Raw genomic sequence first — 13,291 nt, 5'->3', positions numbered from 1 at the left:
GGCTTGTGCCTGAACTGTCAACTCTCCTGCTTCTCAGATGCTGCCTGACCGGCTGTGCTTTTCCAGCGTCACACATTTCAACCTTGGATCATTAACCAGTTTAACAATGGGATCACACCACAGACTAAGCCAGGTCGTATTGACAAATTGTCATTACACAGCACTCCTGCAAACTGAGACACAAAGAGCTTTATGACCAATGAAGTAAAGTCACCTAGGTAAGGCAGGAATCTCAGCAGACAATTTCAGCACAGCAGGATCCCAGAAACAGCAAGACACAGACCAGACCACCTGTGAGGGTACACTATTGGGAGCAACTCTCTTTGAATCGTGCATCTTGATCCTCAACGCTGACCTGAGAAGGCAGCTGGAGCCTCCATTTAACACTTCACCTCAGAGCAGCACTCCCTCAGTGCTGCATTGAAACATTAGCCTGAAATAGCAGCCTCTCACCAGAAGCAAAAGGTGTTCCCACAGAGCTAAGACACACATTTATACACAAAATACCAATCAGCAATTTACTCAGCTACCAACTATGACTGAGCAATATCTTTTGTTTCCATTTTTATCTCCTGTTTTAAATTTAATTTGAAAGGTTCAAGTCCACCTGCTCCAGAGGTGTGTAATAAATCCCTGAACAGGTTGCTTCGAAAATAACTAGAAATGTGGCAAATATCCAACCCACAGAACAGGAATGAGTTTATGTCCAAGGAAAATATGTTGAAACTCAGATTAAATTTCTATTTATCTCCAGGGTACACATCAAGATTGAGAATAAAGGTATTGCTGTCTGCACAGCATTTCTTCAGGAGTTGTGTTAACCGTACAGCTCCCAGTCTGAATTCACCATCATCCAAAACTTTGAATATATGGAAATGAAATGGATAGGTACCAGGCATTTCTCGAATCCACAATGCACCAACAACACAGTGCCTATATGGAAACAGCCATAACTCAATACCTGCCCATGCATTACACTTCTAAAAGTACAATTCCCCAAAACAGCTGTTTTGGTGCAGAGGTAGTATCTCTGCCCCTCAAGCAGGAGACCTAGGTTCAAGTCCCACCTTGTATGCCACAACATCTCTGAACAGGATGATTAACAAATGACTACAATTCCCCAAAAGTCACAGGCCATACCAGCGAATGGCCTATGAACAGCTGTCAAACTTACAGTCCAACTCCAAGTCTATCTGAATGGAAAAAGTCAAGACGCTGTGAACATGGTTAGCCTGGAGTTGTTATAAGAATGGTGTGTTCTAAGCAGCTTCTGCAGTTGTCCAATCCACTTTGACTGTAAATAATGTGAACGGCCCTAAAGGCTGTGGCCAATTTCAAGATGACCAGTGGATTTTTAACCTGGTATAGATGTAGTTATGGCAACCTATTGAAATTTTTGTGAAGGTTGAGAATTGTGACTCAGAGCAGGATGATGGATTTGATGCCTCCAACCTGAAACCAACAATACCCTTGCAGCTGTCAGAGTGCCTTGTGTTGGGAGTTCACAACACTTATACAGGATTAAATATTTAATGGAAGGGTCTTTGGAGAGAATTGCTTCTTTGATGTAGCTTTTTTATACTCGGCCCTAATTGTCCATACCTGATGCAAATGACTTCTTTTGTCAGAGGAAAGAGGATGAGTTTTGATTATTCAGCCACACACCGTGACAAGGTAAAAACAATAACTGCAGATGCTGAAAACCAAATACTGGATTAGTGGTACTGGAAGAGCACAGCAGTTCAGGCAGCATCCAACGAGCAGCGAAATCGACGTTTCGGGCAAAAGCCCTTCATCAGACAGCCAAATCACCTCTGTCATAGAGTCATAGAGATGTACAGCAGAGAAACAGACCCTTTGGTCCAACCCATCTATGCTAACCAGTTATCCTAACCTAATCTAGTCACATTTGCCAGCACTTGGCCCATATCCCTCGAAACCCTTCCTATTATATCAAATTCTTCCCTTCCCCACCAGTCCCTACGTGATCATGTAAGTTGCCATAAAATGTCATGTCACAATCCAGATTCCGGGTCTGAAAAGAAATCCAAATTCAAACAATGACTGACTTCTGCTTTCATGTAGAGCTCCTGAGTACTGTTAAAAACTGTACAGTAAAAAAAGACATGAGCATCAGTCTAAGATTCAACATCCAGAACCAATGGTGACAGTATGGAACCATTAGCTATTTGAACAATATTTGGAAAATTTTCAGATTTTACTGCTGTAAATGCTACTTGTAAATCTTTTGAGACCCGTTTCAATTAGTATTCTGTTACATTTTACTGTAATAATTTGTTTTAATGCCTAACAATACACTGGTCAGTAAAGCCAGGAATCAGCCGATAATGCATATCATACTTTTGCATTAAGCAATCAACTTGCTAGTCAGAGGACTCCCACATTGTATTCACCACCATCACCAACAACTCTATTCTGGACATTGGTGCCATCAGCTGTAACCAGATTACTAGGACGAGGATTGCTACTCACTTTGATGTCTTGCTGCTCGGGGAGACCTTAAACGTGCTCTTTTTCGTGAACATGTTGCCTCTGATGTCAATGAATCCCTGTTATTCTGATTCAGTCTTTGTGGCTCTCCCTGTGCCTGTCCGAGGCTCTGTCTCTTACACAAATACCCACATGCAGATACGCAGACAGTGTGCGTGTGCACAGCAAATTCCAACTCTCAGTGAAAGTTGGGCTTGGAGGGAGGGTCCTTTTCAATGACAGGTGATCCAAGGAAGAGCAAGCACAGAGTTTCAGGTTGATGTGAAACTTGCAGAACTGGTTCAGAAGGGAATGTGACTGAGAGAAGGAGAAGCCAGTTACTCCACCCACCTCAGCCCAATGAATCATGAAGGTACACAGAGTCCAATTGCTAGGGAGCTGAACTTTCAGGCAGTCAGTAATTTAAAAGGACTTCAGTTGCATTTCTGCTCTCACATGGAAGGGTCGCACACTGAGTGGGAAGTGAAGGGTTTGGTGGAAATGGGGACAGCAGGAAGAGAGAAAGAAAGAGAATGAGAGTATCAGAGTGAAACAAAGAGGAGAGAATGACACCGAAAGTAAGAATAGGGAGAGAAAGAGAGAAAATATTAAAGAAAGAGAGAAAGAGAATTGAAACAGAGAGAGAAAGAAAGAGCGAGAGAGAGACAAAAAAGAATAGAGAGAAAAAAATAGAAGCAGAGAAGAGATAAAATAGATAGAGCAAGAAAGAAAGGAAACTAGCGAGAAGGAAAGAATGAAAGAGAGAAAAAGAGAGGCTAAAGATCTTCAGCACAAAAAAACTATTGCATGATTCTCTGATTCTCATTCTGTGATTCAGAAGGTAGTGGAGAAACTCAGTAGGCCGGCAGCAATTGCGGGGAAAGATATAGAGTTGACATTTCGAGTCTGGTACAACTCTTCTTCAGAACTGGGTCTCCAGCATCCATAATAATTTGCTTTTGTCACTCAAGAGAACTGCTAACCCTATTGCAGAATCACTTCATCGGCGTCCTCCTGAGAGGAGGGAGAGGACCTGTACCATACTCTCAGGGTGCTCAGAATATCAGTCTGGACTGCTCAAGTCATGACAGATCTCCTGATTTTACTGAGTTTTGTACATGGGTTGGAAAGGGTTAATCCGGAGGTGTGCCATAAGCACTGCCCACCATGATGATGTCATCTGGCCTTGTGGGTGGAACAGCTGACGACCTCGAAGGATTGAGCCAAATACCCAGGTCCCCTTTGTAGTCTCTGTATCAAACTCTAATATAACTTTAACTAGTAATTAACGTACAATAAACAATATCTTATTAACAAGAGACTCTTCTAGTTGGCCCAGGAAGTGGTTTTTCTCTCCCACTGGAGTCCAAGCAGGACCTGGAACGTCCCAATTTAAACAGGATGGTAGCAGTGCCTCTCACCATGAACTGCTACAGTGCAGTGAGCAGCACTGCCCATCCAGCATCGAGCAGCTGACCCTCCCTGTCTGAGCGTTTGACAATGAGACGGTTTAATCTGAGGAATGTGCTTCATAAGACAGGGCTGACATGAGGAGGAATATTCATCATTCCCTAGGCTGTGAAGCTTTGGAATTCTGTATTCCAGAAGGCTCTGAATTATCAGTCACTGAGTACTCAATCATTACTCCTGAGGGCTATGAATGCTCAGTAATTGAGTACTCAATACTGTACTGTGGAATGAACTTCCCCAGGAAGTTGTGGACGTGTTCTCAATTACGTTTAAAAAACATTGGAGAGATACATGAAAAAATGTGTGGAGGGATATGGGCCAAGCGCAGGCAGGTAGGGCTGGTTTAGTTTCGGATTATGGTCATGATGGATTGGTCGGACCAAAGGGTCTGTTTCCATACTGTACTGCTCTATGGCTCTGAATGATCAGTCACTGAGTACTCAGTCACTTGTACTGAAGGCTCCTGGTGTTCAATCATTGAGTACTTTCAAAACAGAGACCAGTAGATTTTCAAACACACGGTGGCCCAGTGGTTAGCACTGCTGCCTCACAGCGCCAGAGACCCGGGTTCAATTCCCGCCTCAGGCGACTGACTGTGTGGAGTTTGCACATTCTCCCCGTGTCTGCCTGGGTTTCCTCCCACAGTCCAAAGATGTGCAGGTCAGGTGAATTGGCCACGCTAAATTGCCCGTGGTGTTAGGTGAAGGGGTATGGGTGGGTTGTGGGTCGGTGTGGACTTGTTGGGCTGAATGGCCTGTTTCCACACTGTAAGCAATCTAATCCAACTAAAGGAATCATAGATTATGGGGTAGTTAAGGAAAATGCTGAACAGGTCATTCCTGATGAAGAGCTTATGTTCTAAACATCAACTCTCCGGCTCCTCGGATGCTGCCTGACTGGCTGTGCTTTTCCAGCAACACACGTTTTGACTCTGACTGCAGAGCATTTGTGTCAAGAGTGTGGTGTTGGAAAAACACAGCAGGTCAGGTAGCATCTAAGGAGCAGAAGAATCAATGTTTCAGGCATAAGCCCTTCATCAGGAATCAGCACAGCATTTCGGCATCGTAAAACCATAGTACAATTCTGCCGCAACTTTATTCAAACATCATTCAATCTTAAAATAACTATTGTACCCACCACCATTAACCATACCTTGTGTTGGTTATCAAATCAAACTGGTCTTGGTCTGTCCACCACACCTTGGCACGAGAGATGGGTAAGGGACATACTCAGCTTGCCATGAGTGGCAATAATATCATCTTCATCTGTCGCTGAAGAAGGACCAGCATCAGGGAGATGGCCAGCCTTGATAAATCTTGGGCAAAGGCCTTGCATCTCTGTATACCCAAAAAAATGCATCAGACTGTTGCCTGAATGTCCTACCAGCTCCTATATCCTATGTTCTTATTCCCTGTGACTCAGCGTATTAATGTCAGGCTTCGCAAACTAATGTAGAGCTTCGTGTAATAGGATGAACTGTATCAGGCCACTGGGGATGTCCAAGTGAGATGAGGCCAGAGATCAGACACAGTGTTAATCGGTGAACCATAGTCAAGCATTTCCATAATGTCCTTTCAGCAAAACACATTGCATTGATAAAACACCTCAAATTACATTCCCAAACACTTCAAATTGGACATTATGTAAAATGCAATAAAAGAAAACTTTTCTCTATTGAGCATGTTGCATTCTGAGGTGCCTCAATTTAATTGCTTTAATTGTGACATGTATAATATACAATCAGTGACAAACATGCATATAAGGTACCAGCCCCTTGGTTTACCACGACTGAAAGGTCTTAGACAGTGACCGTTCTCCAATGTACTTTTACACTGGCTGCTCCTAACTCTGGTGCATCCCTCAGCACATTGTTCTGAACACTGGAGTGTGTCCGTCTGAAACACTCCATCACAGACAACTCCTTTCACTGAAAAACCAGCAGGTTTCGGAGAGACCAAAGAGTGTCTTCCACTGAGTCAATGGTCCTCCAGGTACAGCTGATTTTTGCCTTGCTGTGTATCCCTGGGAACAGCCTGTAGAGCACACAGAGTTCCTCAGAATGACCTCCTACCACTGCATTTACCACCAGACCTTCTCTATCTCAACACATTCCAGAAGGAGGTGTGCAATGGTCTCTTCACCACTGCAGCTGTCTTGAGGGCAGCATATGGTGACACACAGAGTCCGGTCAAGCAGAAACAATCTGACAGGGAGTCGCCTTCTCACCATCAGCCCAGCCACATCTTGGTGCTTGCTTCAAAGTTATGGTCATGAGGCATTCTGCCAAATGATTGACACTCTGTTCAGGGAACAACCTGACAGGATCTACTATCTCCACTTCCCACAGGGCCTTGGGGATAATGTGTGCTGTCTGATTGCTATTTCCCAATTATTAGAATCATAGAATCCCCACAGTGCAGAAACAGGCCATTCAGCCCATCAAGTAAATATTGACCCTCCGAAGAACATCCCTTCCAGATCCAACTCCCCTTTCCTATCCCGTAGCCCTGCATTCTACATGGCTATTCCAACAAGTCTGCACATTCCTGGACAGTTTCGGCAACTCTGAACGGCCAACCCACTTAGCCTGCACATCTTTGGACTTTGGGATGAAACTGGAGCAGCGGGAGGAAACACACACAGACAGGGGAGATTGTGCAAACTCAACACAAACTGTTGCCTGAGAGTGGAAATGAACCCAGGCCCCTGGTGCTATGAGGCAGCAATGCTAACTGAGCCACCATGCCACCCCACTGTAACTTAATTACAGCTGGTGCAGGCTCTGGATTAGAGAGTCATAGAGTCATTGAGGTCTACAGCAATGAGAAAGGCTCTTCTGCCCATCCAGTCTGTGCCAGTTATAAACAACCACCTGACTATTCTAATCCCATTTTCAAACACTTGGCCCACAGCCTTATATGTCTTGGCATTGCAAGTGTAGTGGATGTAGGTTTGCTTGCTGAGCTGGAAGGTTCGCCTTCAGACGTTTTGCCACCATACTAGGTAACATCTTCAGTGAGTCTCCGGATGAAACCGGTGGTAAAACGGTAAGGCCTGCTTTTTATTTATGTGTTTAGGTTTCCTTGGGTTGGTGATACCATTTCCTGCAGTGATACCATTTCCTATTTTTTTCTCAGCGGTTGGTAAATGGGAGCAGTCAATGTTGATAGAGTTCCAATTGGAATTCTCATTTTGGTATCTGTTTGGCTTGGCCTGGGATGGATGTGTTGTCTCAGTCAAAGTGGTGTCCTTCCTCATCTGTATGTAAAGATAATAGTGAGAATGGGTTATGTTGTTTTGTGGCTAGTTGGTGTTCATATATCCTGGTGGCTAGTTTTCTGCCTGTTTGTCCAATGTAGTGTTTGTTACAGTTCTTGCAAGGTATTTTGTAAATGACACTAGTTTTGCTCGTTGTCTGTATAGGGTCTTTCAAGTTCATTAGCGGTTGTTTTAGTGTGTTGGTGGGTTTGTGAGCTACCATGATGCCAAGGGGTCTGAGTAACCTGGCAGTCATTTCTGAGATGCCTTTGATGGAGGGGAGAGTGGCTAGGGTTTCTGGATGTGTTTTGTCTGCTTGTTTGGGTTTGTTACTGAGAAATCAGCGGACTGTGTTCATTGGGTACCCATGCATTTTGAATACACTGTACTGGTGATTTTCCTCTGCAAGTGTACATCTAAATACTTCTTCAATGTGATGACGGCTTCTGCCTGTACCACCCTCCCAAGCAGTGAGTTCCAAATTCCAACCATTCTCTGGCTGAAAAGATTTTTCCTCACTAAACCTCTTGCCTCTTAAATCTATTTATATCCATCAAGGGGAAACATTTCTTCCTGTCTGCCCTATGTCCCTCATAATGTTATACAGGCTTAAACATACTTACCAACAGGTTCAAGAACAGCTTCTTCCCCGCTGTTATTAGACTGCTGAGTACACCTAATTTCAAACCTCCTGCTGATCTTTCTTTGTATGTGTCCTGTGCAGCTATAACTCTCTATGCCTCTCTCTGTTTAAGCACTCTTTGGTCCTTGTATGTTATGACCTGCCTGTACTGCTTGCAAAACAAAAGTTTTCACTGTACTTAGGTACATGACAACAATAAATCAAATTAAATCTCAATTATATCATTTCTCAGTCTCCTCTGCTGGAAGGAAAACAACCCCAGTCTGTCCAATCTTTTTTCATAACTGAAACTCTCCAGTTAGGGCAGCATCTGTGGGTGGCACGGTGGCTCAGTGGTTAGCACTGCTGCCTCACAGCGCCTGCGACCTGGGTTCGATTCCTGCCTTGGAAGACTGTCTGTGTGGAGGTTGCATATTCTCCCAGTGTCTGCGTGGGTTTCCTCCGGGTGCTCCGGTTTCCTCCCACAGTCCAAAGATGTGCATGTAAGGGTAAATTGATTATGCTAAATTGCCCCTAGTGTTAGGTGCATTAGTCAGAGGGAGGTGGGTCCCTGTTTGGAGGGTCGGTGTGGACTGGTTGGGCTGAAGGAAATCTAACACTGTCGGGAATCTAATCCTAGTAAATCTCCTCTGCACCTTCCCCAGTGCTATCATACCCCTCCAGAAATGTGGGTTTCAGAATTGCACACAATACTCTAGCTGTGACTTGGTAGTCATTTGAATGCAGAGAATGTGATTCTCACTCATTCACACACATTCCTCACATAGTTTCTGTCAGCACCCAGTGCACTTTCTTGATTTTCTAGTCCTGCAATATGGTCCGGGTGGAAAGAGGATATCTTTCTGAGAGAGGGACAAGAAAATTGGCAAAAAAGAAATCTAAAATAAACAAGAATAACCCAGTCCTTGCCTTGAGTCTTCAGCCGTGGCTCAGTTTTAGTCAGAGGGATCTCTGTTTAAATCCCACCCCAAAATTGGAGTAAAAGATAAAAGGCTGACAACTCCTGTGGAGCACTGCATGATCTGTGATGCCATTTTTCACAGGAAATGTTAAACCAAGCCCTGTTCAAGTGAATATTTTTTAAAAAATCACATGGCAATGTTTCCAAAAATAGAAATTGGGATTTCCACCCTGTCTCCTCAATAATATTTTATCACTCAACCAACCTCACAAAAACAAATCATCTGTTTATTAACTTATTACGGTTAGTGGGATCTTGCTGTGTACATATTGGTTGCTGTACTTCCTCGAGAACAATGACAATATTTCAAAAAGTACTTCACTGACAGTGGAGTATTTGAGCCAGTGATTGTACAAAGTGCTAGATAAATTCAGGCCATGCTGTTCTTTGGAAGGTCATCCTGGATGCTCTGGGTTGGGTTTAAAGCTATAATCGTCTCTCTCTGGAGCAGGAGCCTGACACTGAAGCTACAACTGGCACACCGTTGGGAAATGCCACCATCAAATGGCTCCCAGTGGTCTCAGAAGGAAGCAGAATTCAGTGACTCTGAAAGGTGCAGATGTTGAACTTAGTTACAGTTTTTTTTTTATATAGTATATTTTTATTAAGAAAATATAGATTTTTAAATATTACAACAAATACAAAACAATGCAATTCAAAACAGTACAAAAATAGTACAAAACTAAACCCAAATAATAAAAAAAATTCCCCAACCCAGCCTCCTATACGAATGTATAAACAAATATAGAGAAGTATAAAATTTTAAAAACACCTAAACTAGCTATTTAACTAACTAAATAAATACCTAACAACAAACAAATAAATAGTAATAACTCAGCCCAGCCAAACAAAACACTCATACATTCACAGTTCCTCCTCCCTGGATATTGGACTCATGAAACACAATCGTTACGGCTATATAAAAAGCCCTTGTTAGTGTGGCAGATAAATCTGTGTCCAGGTATTTCAAAAATGGTTGCCATGTCTTGTAAAAATTGTGAGAAAATATGCTCCATAACAATCTTCCGCCAACCCGACAGGCCTGGGGGGTTTTCTGATATCCAACCCAGCAAGATATTCTTCCTTGCACAGAATGTAAGAATATTGAAAAGTTTTGCCTTATGAGAGTCTGCAGGAAATACAATGGGTAGGCCCAAAAGGAGCGAAATAGGGTCCTTCTCCACCCCTACACCTAAAATCCTCTCCATTGCACCCACCACAGTGCTCCAATATGTTTGAAGCCTGTCACAAGACCAAAGAGTACCCGTACAGACCTTACACTTGGGGCATGCTGAAGATACCCCTGGTTTAAATTTTGACAAACGGTCTGGGGCTAAGTGGACCCTGTGGAGAATCTTCAACTGTAAAGCATGGGTCCTACTGCAAATTGATATCTTTCTTGCATTCTCCCAAATATCCTCCCATGCGTCTGAAGAAACGTCAACACCCAGCTCTCTTTCCCACATCTTGAAGAGTCGATCAGACTCATCTGAGGTGGGACCCCCCAGTTGGTGATATAGAGTACAGACAGAGAGTGTACTCTTAGCCCTTAGTACCCCTCTTTCTATGTCAGATTTGTCGGGATCAGTCAAAAGTGTGGTCCTTTTTTTGAATAAAAGCCCTAACTTGAAAAAAACGAAAGAGGTCTCTATTAGGTAACTCGTACTTCCGTACTAACTGATCGAAGGACATCATTACATCTCCCTCAAATAAATCACCCATGCAAGATATACCCCTAGCTGCCCAATGTTTAAATCCTGAATCTATCATACCTGGTTGAAAACTCGGCATACCACTAAAGGTGTAAACAAAGATGTTCTGCCAATATGACCTTCCCTCTGCCGAATTGCCCTCCATGCTTTAACAGTATTGATGACTATTGGGTTATGGCAATATCCCCTAACTGTCCTCACCTTGTCCAAAAACAGCAAACTGGTAAGGGGGCACCTTGCCTGGGAGACTTCGATATCTAGCCATGTTGAAAGAGGGTCCCCACAAACCCAGTCACTCACGTAGGTCAAAAGCGAGCTTAATCGGTAATTTTTAATGTCTGGAAGGTCTAATCTGTGATGCAACTGCAGTTTGGCTCATTTAATGAGGGGCTGTTTACGGTGCCAGATAAAGGAGCTGAACCAACTGTTTATTGAAAATCAGGGGGAGCATCCGTATAGGGTATAGCAAACGAGGGAGAATATTCATCTTAATAAGCGCTATCTGACCCAACCATGAGACTGGAAGTGCCTCCCATCTTTGGAGATCTTGTTTCATTTTTTCAAATAATTGAGTAAAATTGGCTTTGAACAGCCAATCCAGAACTGGAGTAATTAATATGCCCAAATACACAAAACCACCCTGTGACCATCTAAATGGGAATCTATAGTCACTCTCAAGAGCCAACTCTTTCCTAAGACCACCCATAGGCATAGCCTCTGACTTAGCAAAATTAATCTTATACCCTGAAAAAGCACCAAATGCGTGAATACATGGTATCAGGTAAGGCACTGAAACTGCTGGATTTGTCAAGAAAATTAGAACATCATCTGCATACAGCGAGATCTTATGTAATTCTGACCCCACTTCTGGAGCTGATATATTGAGATCCCCACGAATGGCCTCTGCCAACGGTTCAATCACCAACATAAAAAGTAATGGTGAAAGGGGACAGCCCTGCCGGCTGCCCCGAGAAATATTAAAATTGCTTGATCGTACCCCGTTGATAAAGACCGCAGTGAGAGGTACACTGCAGAGAACCTTTACCCATCTTATAAAAACTTCGCCCAGACCAAACCGGTCTAGAGTATAGAAAAGGTACAGCCACTCAACTTGGTCAAATGCCTTCTCTGCATCTAAAGAAATCACCAATCCCTGTATTGACTGCTGTTGGCATGTTTGAATTACGTTAAGCAGCCTCCTAACGTTATTGGAGGATCTGCGACTCTTTATGAAGCCTGTCTGACCCTCTTTAATAATAGAAGGTAACACAGTCTCCAGCATTAATGCAAGAGCCTTAAACAGGATCTTAAAATCCACATTTAAGAGCAAGATGGGCCTGTATGAAGCACAGTCTTCCGGATCCTTCCCCTTCTAAAGGATAAGTGAAATATTGGCCTCTCTCAGAGATGGTGGGAGACAATCATGACTGTTTGAATCATTTAACATATTCAGCATCGGCCCTGACACTTATAAATTCCTTATAGAATTCACTGGGAAGTCCATCAGGACCGGGCGCCTTTCCACTCTGAAGCTGCCTCACAGCTTCCTGCACTTCTTGCTCTGATAATGGGGCATTGAGAAAGGACTGTTGTTCGAGAGTCACACCCAGGAGCTTCAGATCTCTAAAACAGGATTCCATTTTGGCCTGCCCCACCTCACAATTCTCAGACTGATATAACTGAGAGTAGAATCCCTGGAACGCCACATTAATCTTTTTAGAATCACATGTTAGGTTCCCAGACCCTTCCCTAATCGCTGTAATGGTTTGTGGGGCACTTCTCTTTCTGGCAAGGTATGCTAAGTATTTGCCTGGCTTGTCACCATGCTGGTATAACCTTTGCTTTGCAAAAGCCAGCTCCTTCTTTGCTGTCTGTGTGAGGACATAATTTAGTGCAGACCGCAGTGCTGTAATCCTCTGTAGTTTGACCAACGAGGCTCTGTCAAAACAGGCCTTCTCGGCTGCCTTCAACCGTGCTTCAAGGAGACATTGCTGCTCACCCTTCTGCCGCTTCTTACTTGTGGAATATGAAATAACTAACCCTCTGGCATAAGCTTTGGCAGTTTCCCAGAGAACAGATGGGAAACCGAGCCTATGTTGATGTCTAGGAATGCCCGAAATTCCCTAGAGAAATACTCCACAAACTTGCTGTCCATGAGAATAAAGTACCTTGAATCCACTGTAACATCCTTAATTTTAACCATGAGGTACACTGATCAGAGATGGCAATATTACCAATCGTACAGGATACCACCAGATCCAGGGTTACCGCAGGGGTCAGAAAAAAAATCAATCCTCGTGTGACATCTGTGCGGATTGGAGAAAAACATGAGATCCCTACCTGGAGAGTGGAGACACCTCCAGACGTCCACCAACCCTAATTCTCCACACAAACCCAATAACTGTTTAGTTTGTGCAGAGGGTATCAAGGGACCTATCGGCAACCTGTCTACTGTGGGGTTCATGAGGCAGTTAAAATCTCCCCCTATAATGATGTGCCGAGACTAGAGACTTATCAGTTTAGAAAAAGCATCTACCAAGAATTTAAGAGGATGAGCTGGGGGACAATAAACATTTAAAATGTCATATTCTTCCCCATTTATCAAGGCTTTAAGAATTACAAACCTCCCGTATGTGTCTTTAACACATTCCAACAATTTAAATGAGATTTTTCCTTACCAATATAGCCACTCCCCTACTTCTGGTATTAAATGATGAAAAATAAACTCAGTCAAAGCCATTCTGCTGTAATTTCAGA

General features: G+C 43.4%; 1 protein-coding gene across 1 annotated transcript in view; it reads right to left on the bottom strand.

Moving 5' to 3' along the window:
• evpla (envoplakin a) overlaps positions 1–2,738 on the bottom strand; it is an 85,444-nt gene extending 82,706 nt beyond the window's left edge. Inside the window, exon 1 of the mRNA XM_072558185.1 lies at positions 2,494–2,738. Within this exon, the coding sequence (XP_072414286.1) occupies positions 2,494–2,546 (53 nt within the window). The 5' untranslated portion in view covers positions 2,547–2,738. The remainder of the gene's footprint in view (positions 1–2,493) is intronic.
• Between the last annotated feature and the right edge of the window lie 10,553 nt (positions 2,739–13,291).

The sequence above is a fragment of the Chiloscyllium punctatum genome, chromosome 39 (assembly GCF_047496795.1).
Source record: "Chiloscyllium punctatum isolate Juve2018m chromosome 39, sChiPun1.3, whole genome shotgun sequence".
Classification (NCBI taxonomy): domain Eukaryota; kingdom Metazoa; phylum Chordata; class Chondrichthyes; order Orectolobiformes; family Hemiscylliidae; genus Chiloscyllium; species Chiloscyllium punctatum.
Note: the sequence above shows the minus strand (reverse complement) of the source record. Positions and strands in the feature narration are given on the sequence as shown.